Source organism: Mesoplodon mirus (assembly GCF_964341445.2).
Source record: "Mesoplodon mirus genome assembly, chromosome: 1".
In the NCBI taxonomy this organism is placed as follows: domain Eukaryota; kingdom Metazoa; phylum Chordata; class Mammalia; order Artiodactyla; family Ziphiidae; genus Mesoplodon; species Mesoplodon mirus.
The window spans coordinates 76,513,505-76,536,703 of record NC_138976.1 but is presented as its reverse complement, the minus strand read 5'-3'; the positions used below and the strand labels follow the sequence as shown (position 1 = coordinate 76,536,703).

At 40.1% G+C, this 23,199-nt stretch overlaps 1 protein-coding gene across 3 annotated transcripts in view; it reads right to left on the bottom strand.

The window, feature by feature from the left end:
* The window catches only part of PIP5K1B (phosphatidylinositol-4-phosphate 5-kinase type 1 beta), a 329,179-nt gene that overhangs the window by 104,886 nt on the left and 201,094 nt on the right, over window positions 1-23,199 (bottom strand). For all 3 annotated transcript variants that reach the window (XM_082612673.1, XM_082612672.1, XM_082612674.1), the window contains exons 8-11: window positions 4,831-5,042; window positions 3,130-3,213; window positions 2,958-3,006; window positions 76-160 (exon numbers count right to left, since the gene is read on the bottom strand). In XM_082612673.1, the coding sequence (XP_082468799.1) occupies window positions 76-160; window positions 2,958-3,006; window positions 3,130-3,213; window positions 4,831-5,042 (430 nt within the window). The remainder of the gene's footprint in view (window positions 1-75; window positions 161-2,957; window positions 3,007-3,129; window positions 3,214-4,830; window positions 5,043-23,199) is intronic.

Here is a 23,199-nt window from a genome sequence, read left to right as displayed (position 1 = left end):
CAATAAAAATCTTACAAAGTGAAGTCAGCCAGTAAGTGCTAAAGGTAAAAAAAAAGAAACTCACAAAAATCTTACCTTGAATTTTCTTGAAAACTCTGGAATTCATAAACTTTAGAAATCTGTCTGCATAAAAGCTTGGTCTATGAACCGAAACAGTGTCCTGAAAAGACAAATGAGGTACCAGAGGTTTACCTCTCAGACAGTTTGTTTCAAGCTAGAGGAAAGCTCTATGCAGTTGGCTCTCTGTTAGCCAATGTCCTTAACCAGAAGGTGTGGATGTTGGGAGCCACAAAAGAGTGATGCCCACGTGCTGTGTGCCCAGGAGCTGGGTTGGGGCAGGAAGCACTAGGCTCAATCTGAGCAAAGATTCCAGATACTCATGGTGAAACAGAGCATTAAGAGGGGCAGGGGTGAGATAGCAAAGACTCTGCTTCATAAACCCAAACAGCTGACCCTTGTTCCACTGTGTGCCATGAGGGGTTTTTAAATTCCATTTTTTAACATACAGGCAGCCAGTGTCTCAAGTGTCATCTGGAATAAAGACATATCACTTTCAGTCAGGAACAAAAACGGGGGACATAAAGAAGCAAAACAACCCTAAAGTAAGAGTGAGATACAGGGCAAAAAAAAAAAAAAAAGTTTGCTGGTTTCACTTCCCAATAATAAGGTATGTAGACACCGGGAAGACTCCTAGGAGACAAGGCTGACTGATGACCCCTGTTATGTTCAATTATCTACTAATTAGATAGAGTTGAATTGAATTAAATTGTTAATTCTCTCATGCTTGGTAGGAGTCTTTAGGACTGAGGGGGCATTTTATTACAAGTCTAGGAAAGAAGATGGATGAAGGAGCTAATTCTGTATGTTTATTCAGTAGTCATTTATTTACTATCCAAGATACACATTCCTAAAAATAGTAAATTTGCTTATTTAGTGCTCCATTTTGATTTCAGGTTCATGGCGTCCAACAGGGAAACTTCTAAAAGTTTACGTTTAGATACTATAAAGTGTCTGTGATGGGTTTGGAAGAAAAAACACACACTGGACCAGAATCCAGAGACCCGGTTCTGGTGTTTCGTCTAATTTTAAAAAGCTGTGTGGTTCTGGGTAAAGACACTATCTCAGTGCCTCAGTCTTTTCATCTGTGAAACTGGGGGTTACATGAGGCATAAGGTAATTCTCTAATGATTGATTTACGAAGGACACAGTATGGAGAAACCCTCTTTGCCAAGTTAAAATGGTCCCCTAGACTATCAGTGATGCTGCAGATGTGGTGGAAAATTTCCCACTGGTTTGACATGCACTCTCCCCAGTATTCAGTCAGCTCCTGTTGGAAGTGGACACAAATTCACAAGTACCATCATTTAAAAATATGTAGGCTGCAAGATGATTAAAATTCTTGCTTTCCAAGAGAAGTTAGATTGTGGTTCTCCTCGGTATGAAGAAGCAGTGTTTAAAGAAAAGGCACTTTTGTAAAAAGACAAAAATAAGTCTTAATTATTGCCTATAATTACACAAATATATAATCAGCACAGAGATGATGATTATATATAAACAGAAGATATATCTTATTTAGACAAATGTAGGGGCTCCTTAGAAGCATCTGACCAATAGAGGACTAGGCCATACAGAGCACAAATCTCATTTGGTAACACAGAATTGAAATTGTGTCAATAAACAGAAGGAGAATGAAACAGAGGGTGTTTACTCTCTTTCCCTTCCATGTTCGAGGCATTAATGTAGTTGCTACGTTTCTCAGCTAGAAGGAAAAAAAATTAACCTACCATCTTGGCCTTTTCATAAAAAGAATCTTTGATTTGAATAATAAGCCTAAGTTTGATTCTCAGAAACAAACTTGTGAACCTGTTGTTTAAAAGTGCATTCTGATGAAGGTCCTTCCTTAGCCTGTGGACAAAATGCAGATCTTTCACGCTGAAAGGTTATTACCAGTCTTCCACAGAACTGAGAAAGTCGGTGTTCTTTTCCAAAAAAAGAAAAGAATAGCATCTATAATTTATCTTTGCTTCAAAGGAAAGCATCTGATAACATCTTAAAAAAATGTGTGAGCAAATCTTTGCCCAATATATTCTCTGGAAGTGTCACTTTGAGTTATTAACTGAGGGAGGCTGAGGCCATAAATGTTTTGTCAACGGCAGGAAGTTCAAATTTAACATCTAGATAGGAAGTCTCGTGTGTGTGCGCACGTGCGCATGTGCATGTATATATATAGAGAGACAGAGGCTGCTCTTTGAAAACTGATGGTTTTCTTCAGTCATGCCACTTCTGGGTCCAAAAGACATCCTCATGTCAGTCAGCCTTTGTCCAACACAACTGAAAAAGTTTTCCCTTCCTATGTCCTTATTATGTTAGGCATCATGTTGAACACTATGGGGCATTATTTAATTTAACCCTCACATCAGCCTACGAGGCAGGTACGAGGTACTATTACTAGGCTTCTGCTACAAATGGGAAACCAGGCTAAGAGACGACAAGCAAGCAATGTGTCTAGGACACATGGCTAGTAAAGTGGTTTGAATGCAGAGTTCAAGCCCAGGGCCGTTTACCATCAAAGTAGGGTTCAAATCCCTCTGAAGCTTGGTCTTGGGACAACGTGAGTTCAAGTGCCCTACTGGTGTTCCCAGTGTCTATGAAAAGTCTCCTCCTTTTTCTCACCATCTCATAATGGTCCCTGCAGATTGCACATAAAAACGAGACCTCATTTTGTTTTCCTGGCCTCTACCTAGTCATCGGCTGGATGGCCTCTATTTGAAGAGCTATTCACATTTATGTTGTCTTTGTTCTTAGATTTGAACCAATCTGCTAGCCTGAGACTCTGAGTTTATAAAGATCTTTGTTTCCTTTCCTCTTCAAGTGACACGGCTTCCTAGACATACTTTGAAGTCTCTGAGAAATCAGAAAAATATACAGTTTAATAAGGAGCATGATAAATCACTTACCCCATCATAAACAAGAGCTTTCCAGGAATGTTCCAACTTTTTCATTAACCTAAACATAAACGGACAGAAAAATAAAAATAAGAATGTAAAATCACTCCCATTTAGTGAATTTTCAGAACCTTTTGTTGATTTATTTTGAAATAATAAAAGACTACTTCCCCAAATTTCTTACCTATATGATTGCAGAATATCAATAATGCCCATAAATAAAAGTAGCTTTTCTCCCTTATGGCTTTTAGCTGGAATGCCTCCCATTCTGTGAATAGAGCAAAAGAGAAAAAATTTATATGAATAGGAAGTTAAAAATCATTTCTAATAAATAGACTGTAAATGAAAATGGGCAGTCTCTAAGATTCCTGGACTCTCTCTCCCTTCATCTTTTTTTTTTTTTTGCTTCAGCTAAAGTCTTCCTGGGAATCCAGAATGATGTACCTCCCCTGAAGGAGAATAACACCATAGCTGTCAATTCTGAAGAGCTGGATGGGAAGAATTCAATTAAAAAATCATTCCTGGGCTTCCCTGGTGGCACAGTGCTTGAGAGTCCGCCTGCTGATGCAGGGGACGCGGGTTCGTGCCCCGGTCCAGGCAGATCCCACATGCCGCGGAGCGGCTGGGCCCGTGAGCCATGGCTGCTGAGCCTGCGCGTCCGGAGCCTGTGCTCCGCAACGGGAGAGGCCACAACAGTAAGAGGCCCGCGTATCGCAAAAAAACCCCAAAAACCAAAAAACAAAAAACCCAAAAAATCATTCCTACTTTAAAACCAAGAGCAAGAATTTTGAAGTATTTCAAAATACTGCTCATCAAAAATGCAACACTTTTATATATTTACTGTGAGATTTTTAAATAAAATATAGAACAGCACAAAGAAAAAATATATAAAGAATCCATTCCTAGGATGCAAAGATAAACACTATCAACATTTGGTACATCTTTCCTGTGTGTGTGTATATTTATTAATACACAAAAGCTATTATTTAATTTATCATGTTTTATAACCTGAATTTTTCACTTGCTAAATGATGAACATTTCTTCATATTCAGTGCTAATGTGCTTTTAATGGCTGTATAGTACTTCACTATACTGACACAGAATAATTTGTTTAATCAGTTATTGGACATTTAGAAGAGCTCTATTTGAAGAGCTATTTGAATTTATAGGAAGGATTAAAAAATCTTTAATATGTATGAATTTCCTTCATAAAAGTGAAATGTGCCTATGATTTAGTCATTGTTGAAGAATCTTACAAGGCAGGCACTTACAGTCAAGGAAAATGATTTCTTTCTTTCAGTCTCCTTGCTCAGCTAAGTACACACACGTGACACAACCAAAGAAAATTAGTGAAATGGTTGACTGTAATTGTTTCTGTTAGTCAATATGCACTTTTTACACATGCAAACTAATCCTGCAGTTACTATCACATCTTGTTGAAGCAAGAGATCATATCTGCCAGGGTATAGGACTAGGACAACAGAATCCTCTTACGCACATAAAAAGCTCTGAATTGCGGACATAATTTCTAGCATGTATTTGCCTAAATACATGTTTATTCAAATTCAAAGAATATTCACCCTGTTTGTGGTGGATGTTTTGAATATGTAGTAAATAAGGATAAAAACATTTTTAGCCATTGTTAAAAAATGGAGCCATTTGAAAAAAGAAACCATGTGGGTGAAAGAATGATAATAACTCGAAAAACTGCCACTCATCTAGTTATCCATGGATGAAAGGAAATAAGCCTGGCTTAATCCACTTTAGCACCAGGTAGGAATCTATTCCTAAAGAGCCACCATGAAGGGAAAATGCTTGCATTTAATTACCCAATGACGCTGGCTGCCACGATCAAGGAAATGTGTGGGCAGGCGTTGCACTTACGTGTCCGGGTTCTCTGTGATGATCCCGTCTCCTGATTTCCCTGGACCCTGAATGGATTCCATTGCTGTTGAGTAGAGGACCTTTTGCATCCCAGACCGCTTAGCATCAGGCACATTTTGTGAAATTTCCTCTTCTTTCTCTTTGAGGGAATGGTCCAAGATGTGGATTCCCAGCAAAAGGCTATAGTCCATGATCTTGAAGCTTTCCAGCACCTGAGTAAGGAAAAGAACAAGGAGGCCCATCACCCAAATGGCTTGTAAATCTCATCTGTGCACAATCAGAGAGATATGGAGACATGCAGCTCTTGCTTGCCTCCCAGAGGGTGGCTGATAGAGGAAAAATCAAAATAAAAACATTTGAGGTTACGATTAGGTCATGTGCAGTAAGGATTATCACCATGGCTCTGAGGTGATATTTTTATGTAAATATAGAATAAGCACATCTTTCCTCAGCACTCCATTAATGTTTCACCAATAGCGTTTATTGAACACTTTCCATGTGCCAGGTGCTAAATGGTTCATTTGGATTCAATCCTCACAACTCTCTGAGCTAGGTGCTATTATTATCTCTGTATTACAGATGAAAAAAATGAGACACAGAGAGAGATATAATTTGCTCAATATCACACAGCTCAAAACTCACACTGCCGGGATTTGAACCCAGGCAGTCAACTCCAGCATCTTAGGTACTAGAGGAGAGACACCAACAACCAATGGTCTCTACAAGCCTGTATACCCTCCTCAGCACGAAGACTCACCTGGAATGGGCTTTTGTCTGAAATCTGTTCTCATAAACTTTCATCTTCCTAGAGTTTAGTGGTCTCCTTTTCAAAGCTTGTCTTTCAAAGTTATCATTCGGTTCCCTGCAGCGAGTCTTTTTTAAATGTATGGTCTCAACAAAGAACAGGACTCACTGTTTAATTATCCACTCAGCAAACAGTGGGAAAGAGAAGGAATTAAAAGTAGCTGGATGCAGCCAGACAAAGGAGATAGCAATGCTCTGACAGGAAAACGACGGAGACACGGTCGAGATGCAAGACAGGCAGTCAACATGGCTTCCGAGTGTGGGTAAGTCGTTGACACTCAGGACTCTTCAAGTGAGGAAGAGTGTTCAGGAGGGGTTCAGGAAAATGGGGTGTCTTCCTCTATGATAAAGCTCTTTTCCTAATAGTTTGTCTATGATTCTCTTCCTACAACAGGTTTTTTGTTTTGTTTTGTTTTGTTTTGTTTTTTTAACACCTTGGCATTTTTCACACAAAGTTACTCAGGAAATCAAAACAGCCCAGAAAGACCAGTTTGCACAGCAGAATAGCTGTCTCTGAACCAACGAGATAATCTATCACTGTACCCTAGCTAGGAAACGCCTTTGAAGATCAGAGTCTATAGATAATTGTTTAACCAGGGATTGAATACGTACCCAGAATATCTTACACTTCTCATTCTCCCTCAGCCCAAGTGCTTTTGATCAGGTTATACTTCTGAAAACAGAAATCATAAAAAGCCAACAAAAATATCACTGTACTTCTAGCCTGCTTACTAGTGCCCTTTTGGTGTGTCCCGATTCCTTTAAAAGTTCTGGGTTGGGGGTACCCAGGAGCACAGCTTGGATGTTCAGCAGGAAAAGGTTGGCTGACACAGAAATTCTGGTCAATGGGCTATAAAATAATGGCTTCACGATCTGCCAGAGGGAACAGTCCTGTGTTCAATGGGTGAAAGTCACAGCCTTGTGCCCTGCACAGCCCAAAGTGCCCATTGGTAAATGTTCCCCCACAAAGCAGTGGACTGGTTTCAAAAGCAAATTCTAATCAGTCCCTGTGACAATATTGTAAATGTTCCTAACAGGCATCTAGAGTAGTGAAAACTGAAAGGCACTCGCGGACACCCTATTTGTTTCATTTTTCTCTGTAAACCATCCATATAATAGTCTTGTTAATAAGCTTTCTTTATACAATACTTTTTCTTATAATTTCTTATAATACTTTTTGAATGCATGATTCAACATGAACTGTTCCATTTGTACTTAGAGTCTCCTTTCTTGCCCAAGGACAATCCAAAGAGAACATGTGCATTTTATAAGGAATATGAAGTCAGGCTGTGGTCCAACTTCAACTAGTAGACAAGGCAAGAAATGATTTCATTGCTTTAAGTGGTCAAATATTAGTCTGGGTTTATTTAAAAAACATACAAACCAAAACTTAGAGAACTAAGAAAAAGTTACAAATAAATTTTCAACAGAGATTAGTTTCCTCTGTACTTTTAAACTGGATTGCCAGCAACCCTGAAGGGGCTTCATTGTCCTCAGAGGGCCAGGCTTCTACTTTCTGAGTGAAAGCCTTAAAAAAAAAAAAAAAAAAAAAAGGATAAATTTTATTCCTATTGTGTGGAAAGTTGAGCATGATATTTGGATTTGGGGTTAGGGAAAGTCACCATCCATAAAAAATGGTAAGGAAGAAAACGATAAATATATAGACATATATTTTAAATCAAATTCCCAAACTTGTGTAATGAAAAATTCCGGGAACAGATTTTAGTCACGTGCACTGCAGATTTGCATCAATTATGAACAAAATAGCTCTGTTATTCATATCCTCTCAGATCTTTAATGAAAGGAATCGATACGTCTGCCAAATCTTAACGCGCGAGCATTGAGAGGGTGCAACATCCTGCAACATTACAGACACCAGTCTAATCGGTCACTCAGGCTCAGGTTTTCTCCCAGAATGTTGGCCTGACCTCACCGTTGCTAGTGGATCCTGTACCTATGCATTTGCTATGCAAAACACAGTTGCAAGGCAAATACAGGTGCTTTCCCATCTAGCTTAGGCAAGACCTTACTCCAGGAAAGATCCAGATACATGTAAAACTGAAAGCAAGCTGAAAGACCATAATGCTTTTTATCGTCAGAGCCAGATTATTTTTTCTCTTCTTTCTCAAGGACTATTTTTAAGTCAGTAATAATATTGGAATGTGGGATAAAAGTCAATGTTAAAGCAGCTGCTACAAAATCCTGAAGATGTGATCAAAACTATCTTTTTCTGACAGAAACAGACTCACAGACTTAGAGAACAACCTTAAGGTTACCAGGGCGGAAGGGTGGGGGGAGGGATAGTTAGGGAGTTTGGGATTAACATGTACACACTGCTATATTTTAAAAGGATAACCAACAAGGACCTACTGTGTAGCAGAGGGAACTCTGCTCAATATTATGTAACAACCTAAACAGGAAAACAATTTGAAAAAGAATAGATACATGTATATGTATAACTGGATCACTTTGCTGTATACCTGAAACTAACACAACATTGTTAATCAACTATACTCCAATACAAAATAAAAAGTTAAAAAAACTATCTTTTTCTGAAATAAAGCATATCCTCTAGGCTCTCATGGCTGGCAACGCATCAGGTATGCTCTCATTCACATATGATTTCTGCAGACTTGGTGACCTAACGTGGGAGATGTCCTAACTTAGAATGACAGGCACTGCTATCCTCTTTTCGCAGCCAAAGGTCATAAAGAGTGGCCAGTCTTTTTCCTTTTCCATCTCTGTGCCATAGCCCTTAGCCCTCTGCTAGAAGGAGCCAGAATGGCTGCATGGTAGTAAAGACACTGTGCTCTGGGGCCAGGTGGCCTCGTTGGACTCATGGGTCCCCCATTGGTTTGTCCTTGAGCAGAGTATGTAACCTTTCTGGGCCTGGCATCCTCATCTGTAAAACAGAAATAACAGGGACACCTACCTCACAGAGTTAGTATGAAGATTAGTTCATCCACATCAAGTCTTAGGATAGTCATGGCATACAGAAAGCACCCAATAAATACTACTTTTACTTGTCATCCTTGTTCTCTTCCACCTGTAGAATCCATCACTGCTGACCACCCCCCACTGGAACCTCCACTCATCCTCAGCTACTGGGGCCCACCTTCTCTTGGTTCTTTGCCTTCCTATTTGTTTTTCCCACTTTTTTCTTCTATGCCCTAAAAATATTCACCAGAGTTCTCTCTTCAACTCTTCTCTTTTTCTGCTTTTTGGTAGTGATGTTCATTTATTCTTTTTCTTTGGAAAAAACAAGTTGAGTGTCTAGTCTGTGCCAGGCACCCTGGAAGCTGCCAGACCTTCAGGAGTAAGTAAAACAGACAATGACACCATCCTCAAAATTACACAAGCTTGAACCACAGGTTGGAATAAGGCCTGGAAGGAAAAATCAGCGTGCTGTGGAGATACCCCACAAAAGGAGGACATACTTTTGACTGAAGGGTATCAATAGTGTAGGTGAGGGTTGATGGTACTTGAATGAGTTGGTAGCAGGGGAGCTCAAGGGAGACGTGGATAGATTTAAGAATCTTTTAGGGGTAGATTCCAACTATTATTGCTCTACAGACAATTCCTAAAATGTTACCTTTAGTCCAAACTCACTCCTAACCTCCAGTCCTGTACATTTCCCATAGCCTTCTGGACGTTTCTAAACTTCTGTATACTTTCCCCCAAAAGGAGTTCTTTCTCACTTTTTCTCTCTTACCTGAAATCATTCTAATGTGGATTTCAGACTCCATGACTCTTTTTCCTTTCATTAAGTTGCCCAATCCAGCAGCTTCTATAATCAAAATGATCCTCCTTGCTAAAGCTTTGATTTCAACTTCCCTTTTTTCCCTTTCTGATTCATTCCTGACACCTTTACTTGACCAGGTGATATCACACCTCTCCTCAAAGGCTGTAGTCTCTCACCATTGTTCAAGTGACACCGAAGGTCCTTGCTACCGTGGCCCCAGCCAACATCTCTCTGTTATTTCATACCTGTCTAGAGATACCTCCCAGGCTAGTCAAACAGAAATCCCTTAATTACCCCAAAATGTGCCCTGAAGAGGTAAGATGAACAGCTCAGGTTGTCTCTTCTAGAAGGTCCTTATTCAAATCACACTGGTTTTTCAAAGTCTATCTCAATTCTTAGCTCCATGAAGACTATACTCATGATCTGCACAAAATATTAGGAAAACATCTCCTCTCTGAAAACCCAAGCACATTATCAGTGCCCCTCTACGGAATAAAATTTGACCCTCGGTTTATCTATACTTTTCCTATCATGCACATAGGCTGCTCTGCTCACCAAAGACTTGTTTTACTTTGTGCTCCCTGCTGTACACTCTGATCACAGCAGAAATGTGCATTTGTTATACTGCTTTCCCTGTGAGCAAGCAAGTGAAAAAGAAAATATTCAGCAGCAAAAAATGTATAGCAATACATCTTATATCTCAAATATAAGAACTTAGATTCTCCGCTTCACAATTACAATGCGTGTGAAAAATCTTCAGCACTGAAAGCATTTACTGTGATTCTGTGGTCTGTTGTCAGAAAAAAATACAGCTAATAGCCTACAGTATTTTCAAACGTTCCCACACCAGAGGTATTTATACGCACTGTGTCAGGGACAAAAATCAAGCTGTTATTTAGAGACTCTGAATTCACTGTTCAGTAGGCACGCAACTAAATGGCAGATAAAAGGCAAGCTTGTTGGCTATAAACTAGTCTGAGCTTGGAAGCTGGTAAGATCATCACATTTCTTTTTAGGAAGGCTTTGCAAAAAGAGCATGTCACAGGCTGGGTCAACTTCAAAGACCCTTTAACTATCCAAGAGTGCTTGGTGCTGAGTTTAAGATGGAGGCTCTGTTCTGAAACACATCTTAGGGTTTCCTTAGCATTCCTGTCCTCTGTTTCTCTGCTTTTCCAATCTGTAAGGAATGTGAAGTTAAGTTGGCATAAGACTGAGAAAGGAAAATCACCAGAGAAGTCCAAAAGACTGTTGAAGAACGGCACCAGAAGATATTAAGAGTGGCAAAAATAATTGAAGTCATCTGTAAGCGATGCTTTATGCAAAGTGGAGAAAGAAGGATGGTGATTCTAGGAGGAAAAAGATGCTCTTTAATCAGATCTTAGGCAAGGTTTCTAATGACTTCCCCTGTCACGGGGGCTTTTATGAAAATTAATCCATTCATTAAATATTTTACTGAGCACCTGTTATGTGCTCAGCACTCTCTTGTTTAGAAATCCTTTGAGCATTCTAGCTAATGTGTGATAAAACAAGAACATTGCCATTTTACAACCCCTAATGAATTAATGGATCTAGTCAGTGGTCAGCAATGCCTCTAACATCACAGAAAGAAAGGCATTCTGACACTATGTGCCTCCAGATGGGAGGAGAGAGCACTAACAATAAAGTGAAACCTAAATATGACCAAACCTCTAGATCCAACAACCAATCTACAGGAAAAAAAAAGGGGGGGGGGAGAGAGGCACATATTAAAAGAAATTATAGGGATGTAATCAACAAAATCTGGACAATGGAATAAAGAAACCAATTTCTTCAACGAATATCCACAATGAAAAAATAAGTGACCAGGGTGAGAGGTGGGGGGTGGATCCTATTTAAATCCTGATCCAAACTATAAAACAAGGTTTTATTTCTGACACAACTAGAAATTTGAACACTGACTAGTAAGAATTGTTAATTTTGTAAAGGTATGATAAAGAGGTTCTAGTTACTTTAAAAAAATGAGTCCTTAGTTTTCAGGGACTCTTACTAAAATATATTTGAGCAAAATGATGTGATGTTTGGAATGTGCTTCAAATTCTATGGGGGGTTGGAAGTGGGCTGAAACAAGATTGGCTACAAGTTGAAAACTGTTGAAGCTGGGTACAGAGTACATGGGTGTTCATTATAATATTCTGTCCACTTTTGCATATGTTTGAGTTTTTCAAAACGTAAAGTTTAATATACTGCTTTGAAATACTTAGATAAAATGTATTCATATACCTGTTTAGAGTTAACTCACCACTACCTCTGCTAATGACAGGCAAGAGATGGCACAGATAAAAATAAAAAATTATTCGGGATCTTAACTAAAATAATTAAAGCAGAAAAGTTGCTATGTTCTACACTCATCTCACCTGATCATTCTTTGATGAAAGATCTAAAGAACAACCAAATTAACAAGATGTGGAGCTGACAGGAAGATGTATCAAGGGCCCTGAGTAATTTTCCAACTGGCCTTGTCTAGTCCTTGAATAAAGAGTAAATGATTGGGCTTCCCTGGTGGCACAGTGGATAAGAATCTGCCTGCCAATGCAGGGGACATGGGTTCGATCCCTGGTCCAGGAAGATCCCACATGCCGCAGAGCAACTAAGCCCATGTGCCACAACTACTGAGCCTGAACTCTAGAGCCCGCGAGCCACAACTACTGAAGCCCACGTGCCTAGAGCCCGTGCTCCGCAACAAGAGAAGCCACCTCAATGAGAAGCCCACACACCTCAACGAAGACCCAGTGCAGCCAAAAATAAAAAAATTTTAAAAAAAGAGTAAATGACTGGCTAAAACATTTGTGTTAATTCAATGATACGACACAATTCAAAACAGTATCCTGAAGATTTTATACAAATAGACATTCTTGGACCCATTGGTTTAGGGTAAAATGAATCCAAGGGTCTGCCATTTCCCCCCAAAGTAGGCTCCTTGGAGTATAGCTCCAGAATTACTCGCATGTGCAAGCCCAGTTAAAGCTAAACGTTGTTTTATAATTTAATTTAATTTCCTCAACACAGCTCAGAGTGTTCTTTGCTAATATAATAAAGAGAAAAAACAGGCTGTGACGAGCCATACAATTTTGGCTGGTAAAGCAGACTGAAATAAATATTCAATCCTTAGCCTAGTGATGGCAATAATGTGTTTTTCACTGTGTCTAACGTGGTGATTTAGAATTCTGAGCTGTGCTTGATTACCTTGTACACAGGCTTTTTTTGCTCACTTAAAAAGCTTAAAGTAATAGAAGTATACCTTAGAGGCACTAGAAATAGTCATTTATTATTTTAAAACCTCTATCTATCTATCTATCTATGAAAAGATATATGAATGAATAATATATATATTCATCATCTTCTACATTAGATGGGTTATGGATCTTTTTCTTTATAGACACTTCGTTTCTACACATAAATATGTCTTAATAAATTATTTGTAAACACATTTAAAAGTAACACATTAAAATTGTCAAGTACTTCCCATTTTATCTTTTGGTTTGCTTTGCCATAAGTAATTTGCTTCACTGTGGCTTGACTGGTGGGACAGTTGAGAGCCTGGGGCTGTCCAGATGTCCAGTGAGACTCAGAGGCCACACGTGGCACAAGTTTCCACATCCACTTCAATGTACGAGGTGCAGTTCCTGAATCTTCCACACTGTCTACTACAGTCCACCTGCTGTGGTGAACTGCCTCTCTGGGTAAAGAGGAAAAAAGTCCTCTTCCCTCCCCTCTTCACTTTCCCTCCCCTCTTCACTTTACTCTAATAAACAAAGAAAGCAAAGAAGAATGGGGTAATCTGTCCACAATAAATAAGACCTCAGTGGTTTGGCTTTATGGTTTAAACACTAGGCTTCTTTGAGGCGAGGGCCATATCCTATTCATTTTTATCCCTCCCACAGACTTAGCACAGAGCCTTTTGCAGAGCAAGAATTTAAACTATTTGTTGAATGACATGTAATTAATTTGGTAGGAAGGGAAGGTACAATTTGTCGACCAAGATTCCTGTGGTGGTTTGAAGCCAGAAAAATCAAGCCAAACCATGCTCTGAGATCATAAAAGGTTCCACAGGGCAGGAACAATCTGAAGTCTGGGAAAGTCATCATTTGTACAGAAAAACTTACAATTTACGAAGAACAAGTACCTAACCATGGGGTAAGTTTTAAGAAGTGACAGAAAACCCAGGTTGTGGGAGCCTTCACTAGAAATGAATTCTTTGGGGTCTTGAGGTATTTTGATTTATTTAAGAAACAATTATGGTCAAAATTAAAGAGAGCATAGGATGGTAGCTCAATGCCACATCCCACATAGCATGAGAGTGATGGTTTGAGGTGGAAGTAGAATATAGTAAGTGGAGGGCCCTGTAGCAATGTTCTAGTCTCTGTATGTCAAGATGTGATCAATACCCTACATTTTCAATGGTGTGTATCTAAAAAGATGGAGTGATAAAAGAGGGTCAATCTACACCAGTCCTCAGGGGGAGTTCAACTTTGAATAAGAAGACTATTGAAATTGAGACGTGACTATTTAAACCCGAAAAGACTGAAATATTATTAATTGGTAAGTTCAAGACTGTGGATTTTAGTGAGCAAGAGTAGTCATGGAAAATTAAGAGACTCAATTTTCCCTACACATCTGAGTGGAGAGAATAAACTTGCAACCCAGAATCACTGCTTTCTCTGCTCCTTGAGAATAGGTTGTTGACATATTTTCTGAAATTGCTAATAATCTAGAAAAAGTTCTACAGCTCTTTCATAAAGAGGAATATCAGAGTCTGGCAAATCTCTATCTCCAGAGAATGTCCATTATCATCTGAAGCCAGATTACCAGGTTCTTGTGAAAACACAGTAAACAATGAGTTGGTATCTAGAATGGTTTGTTTTTGGAACAGCTGAAGTTGACTGAACACAGGCAAAGTTTACAAATGAGGTCTTCATGTGGAGGAATGAAGAGAGGAAGTCAACAATATCGGACTCTAGCCAGGCTCACTCTCAGGCTGGATGAGGATATTTTAAATAAACATTAGGTTTTAACTTCCCTGCATCTCTAATAGCTACGGACAACTAATATATCCAATGGACTGTGTATCCCTTTTAAAATAGTTTTTTTAAGTATACATGTAGAAAAGTGCACAGATGTATCTTTTTGTTTATAAAAAGTTGAAATTTAGGGCTTCCCTGGTGGTGCAGTGGTTAAGAATCTGCCTGCCAATGCAGGGGACGTGGGTTCAAGCCCTGGTCCGGGAAGATCCCACATGCTGTGGAGCAAATAAGCCCGTGCGCCACAACTACTGAGCCTGCGCTCTAGAGCCCGGGAGCCACAACTACTGAGCCTGCACTCTAGAGCCCGCAAGCCACAACTACTGAAAGCCGTGTGCCACAACTACTGAAGCCCGCAAACCTAGAGCCCGTGCTCCACAACAAGAGAAGCCACCGTGGTGAGAAGCCCACGCACCACAACGAAGAGAAGCCTCAGCTCGCTGCAACTAGAGAAAGCCCGCACACAGCAACGAAGACCCAACGCAGCCAAAAATAAAAGTAAAAATAAATAAATTTTTAAATTCTCCTGTGGAGATTTTCTACCTCACAGTATAGAAGTGCAGAATTTCGAGGAACAGAAGTGAGGAGAGAGTAGTTATCCTTTCTGGATTGAAATAACTAAATTAAGGTATGTCTCTGAAGGAAGAACAATGGTGACATCAAAGGGACAGTCACTTGCAGGAGAGAGGAGGCATATAAAACTGCTGATAAGGCCAGGGATGAAGAGCTGTGTACGTGAGCCCAAGCCTCTCAGAAGCCAGAATGTGCTGAGCTTTTTGGAAAGAACTAGAACCAGTGCGTGGCCCAAGAAGTACCTTGCCTTTCACAAGGCAGTCATGTAGGCCCTACTCCTCCATAACGTGGGTACTCAGTAAATGGGCACTGTTGAATGAATAAAATAAAGCCCTATAAAGATCAAACAGATTTCCCCCTTTAAAAGTGTTTCCACAGGGCATATTTCTGAACCATTTTCTAAACCTTGTAACATTTTCCCAGACCCTGGAAACTCTCAAATACTTCTTAAGTCTCTGGAACTCAGTCTCTTACTAGATTCCAGAAGTTTCTCCTACGCTATGGAGGTTCAGCTCTGTTTTGTAAGTTGCTGGGGTCTGCCACCCCTGTCTCCCATGGGCTTGGGTATTTACAACCCTGCTCTAATTCACATGGTCATCTGTGTGACAGACTTACACTGGCACCCACAACCGGATCCACCCCGGCCAACCTCACAGCCTTTCCAGACACATCTTCAAAGCCAGGGTTGCTGCTACTGTCATGTCCCCCGTGGCCACTTCCCCTTCCTGCTCTACCTCTTTGCTCTGGTTTCCCAGGATTCCCGCAGGGGAGGAGGATATGGCCATGGGGACATTTCCTTCCCTTTGCTCCCTGCCCTCAGATACTCTGTGAGTCCTCCTATTTGGGACCTACAGTGACCTCACCTCTAGACCTAAGGTCATCTACAAAATCAAAGACAGGTAGGTTCTATTCACACAAAAGCAGGAAACCCTCACATACTATTTTTATTTCATAAAGGCCAAAGACTTTAGTTTCCTTTGACTGGAATTATTGTATATTTATATTTATATGTGACAAATTACTTAAAATGAAAGTTAACTAGACACATTACCACCACCACACCTTAGGAAATATGTGAGTTCTCTCATCTTTAGGCATTATTTCTTATGAGAAAAAAGATAAAGGAGTTTTAAAGGAGTTGAGGAAGATATTTCCAGTCTCCCATTTCCATTCTTTTCGGTAGAAATTTTTATATTGTTCCATTTGGCTTGAAGTGAGCGTTAAAAAAACAACTACTGGCTCGATAATCCTTCAATTTCTGGAGTTAATGAGAATTCTCAAAAGCTGCTCACACAGGATTCAACAGCCCACATCGCGTCCCCAGTCTCCCTCTCCACCGGATTGGAAAAACAATCAACTCCACTGTAACCATCACATTTCTCAGAAAGAAGTTTTGCTTTTAAGTTAAAAGGATTTCATGTGCACACATGTTGGTAACAGTTGGCAAGTGTCAATGGGCTTGATTATGCTTTTCATTAAACTTTCAAAACTAAATGTTTGGATTACTAATTTTACTTTGTGTTCCTCAGTCACTTGGCACGATTTTCCTCTCTCCCTCCTTCCTTGAAGTAGGTTGTGAGACTTCATTAACTCTTTGCCTTGTCCAAACCAAGTTCTCTACTTTGATGGAGCCCTTTCTTAACCCCTACAGCACCTTCTCCCCAGCTCTGTGTCAGAGCTAGAAGACCAGTCATCGGGCACTTCCAGTCCACCCTGTCTGCGTCCATCCAAGTTATTACTTAACACTTTCATTTCCACAGACCTTCCTCCATTATACCTACACGCCCCTTAAGGAGAGTGCACAGATGAAAGAACCTGGGTTTTAGAACCAAAGAGACCTGGGTGGAAATCCTGGCTCCAGCACTATAAGCTCTGCAGGCCTGGGGAAACTGAACCTCTCCTGGGTCCCCGCTTCGTCTGTCAAAATGGAATCATGGCACTCACTCTGCAGGGCTGTTGTGAGGATTAGTGAGACAATCTATCTGAAATGTCAAGCACTGCCTGGCTCAGAGCAAATGTTAAAGGAAACAACCTATGGATGGACTGAGCCTTGGAAATGAGTCCTTACCATCCATAAAATCATGTATTGGGTACTATATTGTGCATAGGTATTTCATGACTATATACCATGTATGATGTGTTTTAAATGCTGTTACTTTGGTATCTACAGGTTATATCTAAGATAGAATGCTCCCTCTACCCAAAACTGGAATAGCTGTTTTGATATATTGAGAATTACTTGTCTGGCTCAAATTGAGGTATCTCTTGCTGAGTAGAAAGTCAGGCGTGAACAACAACATAGAAGAGTATTTGGATTTTGGCAGCTACTCTGAAATTCTCTGGTACTGACCAACTTGTCCCTTCTGTTACTGCGGTGGCAGCTCCTGCCCATCACCCACCTGCATGAGAGATGAAGAGCAGTGAGTGCCAAAGCTGGACAAACATCAGCCCCGTTCCAGGACTGATGAACACCTGTGTCATTCAGATAGTCTTAAATGGGGACACCAGTCACCACCTAAATAAATAACTGAGTGGACTGAGTGGTCAGCACAGTTGCGATTGACTAATTTAGTGGTCATTAACAGATGCTGGCCAGGTGAGCAATACAAATGTACTTCAAGCCATTATCCTCCAATTCACAACACTGATATGATGATTAACTCTGGTACTATTTTGTATCAAACCATGGGTACACTATTAACAAACCTTGCTCTTATTATGTTTATTGATTAGGTAAGATTTATAATTTCAAAAATGTTGTTGTTGGGACTTCCCTGGTGGTCCAGTGGTTATGAGTCCTCCTTCCAATGCAGGAGATGCGGGTTCGATCCCTGGTCGGGGAACTAAGATCCCACATACCACGGGGCAGCTAAGCCCGTGCGCCACAACTAGAGAGAAGCCTGCACGCCGCAACAAAAGATCCCTCGTGCTGCAACTAAGACCCGACATAGCCAAATAAATAAACATTAAAAAAAAATGTTGTTGTTATCTCTTAGGCTTCATCAAAAGACTAACACTGAGACAACTGCTATTCTGTTAAGTGATTTGAAGGGTAGGAAAATGAAATCACACAATTCCTGTTCTCCTAGAGAGCAGATTTTAGTAGGCAAACATAAAACGTGTACCCACGTAATTACAATACAATATAGAAATACCAATGGCTATAGAATAGAGTTAGATCAAGTGCTATGAGCTTCTAAAGTCTCATAGAAATGATTATTATTAGTGCTAACGTCTTATACCTCAGGTGTCTCTTTCTCAGGAATCCCTACCAATTGCATTAAGACCCACAGACATACGATCAGCCATTAGATTTGATTGTAAGCTCTTTTGTTTCATTTTCACCACTCTTTATCCCCAAACTACTACTTTTTTGGATTTATCTTTTACTTTGGTGAAGTATATACTTAAGCTATTTTTTTAACAACAGACTTAAATATACACCTATCAGAATGGCTAACATAAAAAGTATAGTGATGACATGGGACTTCCCTGGTGGTGCAGTGGTTAAGAATCTGCCTGTCAATGCAGGGGATGTGGGTTCGATCCCTGGTCTGGGAAGATCCCACATGCCGCAGAGCAACTAAGCCCGTGTGCCACAACTACGAAGCCTGCACTCTTGAGCCCGCAAACCACAACTACTGAGCCCGCGCACCACAACGAAGAGTAGCTCTGGCCCGCCGCAACTAGAGAAAGCCTGCATGCAGCAACAAAGACCCGATGCAGCCCCCCCCAAAAAATGTGTGTGTGTGTGTGTGTGTGTGTGTGTGTAGATACATAGTGATGACAGCAAATACTGGTGGGGATGAAAAGCAACTAGATCACTCATACATTGCTGATGGGAAGCAAAATGGTACAGCCACTCTGGAAAAGAGTTTAGCAGTTTCTTCCAAAACTAAACATGTGCTTACCATACAACACAGAAGCTGCACTTGGGCATTCATACCAGAGAAATGAAAACTTGTGCTTATGCAGGAACCCTTATGAAAATATTCATAGCAGCTTCATTTATAATAGTCAAAAACTACAGAAAACCCACATGTCATTCAATGGGTGGATGCTTAAACTGTGGTATATCCATACCATGAAACATAACTCAGCAATAAAAAGGGTAAACTACCAATACACAAAATAACTTGGATGGATCACAAGGGTATTATGCTGAGTGAAAAAAGCCAATCTCAGAGGTTACACACCATATGATTCCTGAAACGACAAAATTATAGAGACGGAAAACAGATTGGTGGTTGCAAGGGACTGGGGAGGGGTGGGATGGGAGGGAGGTGTCTGTGGCCACATATAAAAGGGGAGCAGGAGGGATCTTTGTGGAAGAACTGTTCTATATTTGACTGTGGTGGTTACATAAATACACATGTGCATAAACGATATATATACATACCCATGCACACATACAAATGAGTGCATGTAAAACTGGTGAAATCTGAAAAAGATCCCTGAATTGTACCCATGTCAATTTCCTAGTTGTAATATTGTACTAAGGTCCTATAAGATATTACTGCTGGGAAAACTAGGTGAAGAGTATATGAGATCTCTCTGTATTTTTTTTTCTTCCAACTGCATGTGAATCTACAATTATCTCAAAATAAATTTTTTTTTATAAAAGAAGATTTAGAGGTAGGAAGTTTTTTAAAGTCCTTGCATATGTGATGCCTTCATTTCCAGTCTCACAGGGAAATCTGGCTTGGCTAGACACAGACATCTATGTCCAAGATCATTTCCTCTCAGACCAGAGCACAGAAGGCATTGTTCCACTGTTTCTCAGAAACTTCATGATTTTCTTTTTTTTTTTAAACTCATTGCCCTTTAAAAATTCTTTTTTAATTAATTAATTTATTTATATTTTAGTTTTGGCTGCGTTGTGTCTTTGTTGCTGCGCGTGGGCTTTCTCTAGTTGAGGGAAGCAGGGGCTTCTCTTAGTTGTAGCGCGCAGGCTTCTCATTGCGGTGGCTTCCCTTGTTGCAGAGCACGAGCTCTAGGCGTGCGGGCTTCAGTAGTTGTGGCACGCGGGCTCAGTAGCTGTGGCTCACGGGCTCTAGAGCACAGGCTCAGTAGTTGTGGCGCACGGGCTTAGTTGCTCCACAGCTTGTGGGATCTTCCCCGACCAGGGCTCGAACCCGTGTCCCCTGCATTGGCAGGCAGATTCTTAACAACTGCGCTACCAGGGAAGTCCTATAATTCTTCCTAGCTCAAACAATCTTGGACTCTGTAAGTTGGTTTTATTTACTTATTTTTTTCCACCAACTTTATCTTTGCTTTATGTTGGTATTACAATGTTATCAAAATAACTAATAAGAGATAGCAAAACTCATAACTTAAAACAATGGAGCAAATAATATATATCATGGGATTATAGTGTTTTAAAGATATAATTTGCAAAACAGTGCATTTATCTATATCTATTTTGGGAAGTAATCTTTCAATGTCTGGAACAGAGATGTGGAGTCAGTGATATCCTTGTCCCCTTCCCATGTTTTAGCTGAAGTCTAAAAACAAACTCCAATTCCTTACTGATAAAGGAAATAGCTTAAATATAAGTGCTGTCATCAGTAAGAGATGTACATCTTTTTTCTATTAGGTCTGAAACATTTTTTCCTCCTTAAAGATAACTGGAAGGCAACCAATACATATGAAAAAAGAAAAGAACCTGTCTAAACTAAATGCGAAAAAATTAATGCTAAAGAAATTTATAGCTATGGGGTAAGCACTAACATTATGCTAAATTAAGTATTATAGAAAATAACCTGCATTGTAACCCATACAAACATGCCTATAGCTGAGAAGAATCTGATCTACAAATTTAGAGCTTGCAATACATAGTTAGGATGAAATCCCAGTTTGCACATCAAAAAGTCTCAGTATTCTTAAGACTGGTTTCATTAATATTTCATTAATATTAATATTTATGATGACAGACATTTGTGTGAAAAAGGAAAATTGGTTCCACACCACATAAAAATTAATAAACTTGCTGCTCAACAAAAAAAATAATGTTAAATAAGTCATTTAGGTCATTAATTATCAAGACTGTCTGATATGACTCCCACATGAAGGAATAAGAACTATTTGAATTGCAAACACAAGTTCTCACTAATATACTTTATCAATGTCATGTCCCCAGAATTATCAACAAATATTGTAGGATGTAATAATTTATCAAATTAATTAAATGATATGAGACATTTTAGATTTCTCATAAATAAGTTATGCCAGAGAAGAAATAATTCTAGTAAATTTAAAATGCACACAAAATAGTTCCCAATTGTTCTTCCAAAATTAATACATAAATTTCAAGTCAACTTTAATTTCATAATCTTATAATATGTACTGAGTGTACACAATAAGCCAGGTACGCAGCTGCAGAGAGGTATAAGGAATGAGCTTTGGCCTTTGAGACATTTACAGTCTAGCTAGGGAGACTGGATATACACCCAAAGGAGACAAGGATCAGTATTAAATAAAATAAAGTCTAATGACTATTTACAATACTGTTTCTATGGGAAAATAATTGAAAGATAAAAATACTTTTTTTACACAAATGACTTTTAACATGGGGACAATCAATACAGTTTCTAAAAAAAATCCCAAGTGATTCAAAAGGGAGATCATCTGCTTTATTAAATTCTCAATGCTATATGTGGCAGGCATTGCAGTGAAACTGGATACTTCTTCCAAAATACGCAGAACTTAAAAAACAGCTAGATGTACAAAAGTCACCAAAGATAGATTTTTTTTGGAAGTGTGACTAAACCTGTCTCCCTCTATCATCAGATAGTTTATTCCCTTGCTCGAATATGTATTTCTGTTTTTCTTTTCTTTTTAAAATATATTTATTTTATGTATTTATTTTTGGCTGCATTTGGTCTTCATTGCTGCGTGCAGGCTTTCTCTAGTTGTGGTGAGCGGGGGCTACTTTTCATTGCGGTGTGCAGGCTTCTCATCACAGTGGTTTCTCTTGTTGTGGAGCATGGGCTCTAGGCATGCGGGCTTCAGCAGTTGTGGCACACGGGCTCAGTAGTTGTGGCTCACGGGCACAGGCTCAGTAGTTGTAGCTCATGGGCTTAGCTGCTCTGCGGCATGTGGGATCTTCCCGGAGCAGGGATTGAACCTGTGTCTCCCGCATTGACAGGTGGATTCTTAACCACTGCACCACCAGAGAAGTCCCTCGAATATGTGTTTCAATGAACAGTTACTAAGTACTGACTAAGCACCAGGCAATGAAGATAACAAAGACTTTAAGGTTTGATCCTCATGCTCAAGGATCTACATGTGAATAAATAAAATAGTATGTTAAATCCCACAAAAGAGGTCAGCCCCAGAGGCTTGGGGAATCGCAGCATGGTGGTCTTCATGGAAGAGATGAGTAGGAGGGGGACAGGTAAAGGAGAGAAGGGAAGAATGGTCCAGGGGACTGAGACATGTATTAAAAGACCAACACCTTTAGAGAACATGTCCAGTAGATCAGAATGGCTGGAGAGTACAGATGCTCTGGGGAGAGGGGAGAGAGAAGGCTGAAGAAGGAAGCTGAAGGAGCATCCGGAGAAGTGGCAAGGAACAGATCGGGAAGGATCTGAATGTTGCAAGCTGGGAAGTAAGTATGGCTCTGGCCCAAAGGCAGTAGTGGACCTCCACTAGAGGATCTTCAGGAACTGGTGGTCTTCTGATCTGAGGAGCACTTTGGCAGCAGCATTAGGGCTATGCTGAAAGGCAGTGATAGTGAAATCTAGTAAAGAGGCTACTGCAAAACTCCAGGTGAGGAAGGGTCTCAATAAGGGCTGTGGCTGTGCATCTGGAGAGGAGGGGGCAGATCCAAGAGTTATTGAGGAGACAGACTGGAGAGGACATGGTGATTTACTGAGTGTGGGGAAAGAGAACAAGAACGAAGGTTGGAAAGAGTAGCTTCAGGGTACTGATGTGGGCAACTGGCTTCATGCTGATCATGTTCCCCAGGCCAGGGAAGACAGGCAGAGGAACAGGCTGTGGGAAGATAATGGAGTACCTGGGAAGACCAGTTTTCACATAGGATGTGTCTCTCAGCTTGTCACATGGGACCACAGGGGATGGTTTGAATAAATCCTACTTCCTGTTTTTGATGGCAAGTGACCTGTGACGTCCTGGCGGTACTTTCTGCTGACATAACTCTTACCCTGGGCCAAGTTCTCTTATGGGTGTAGA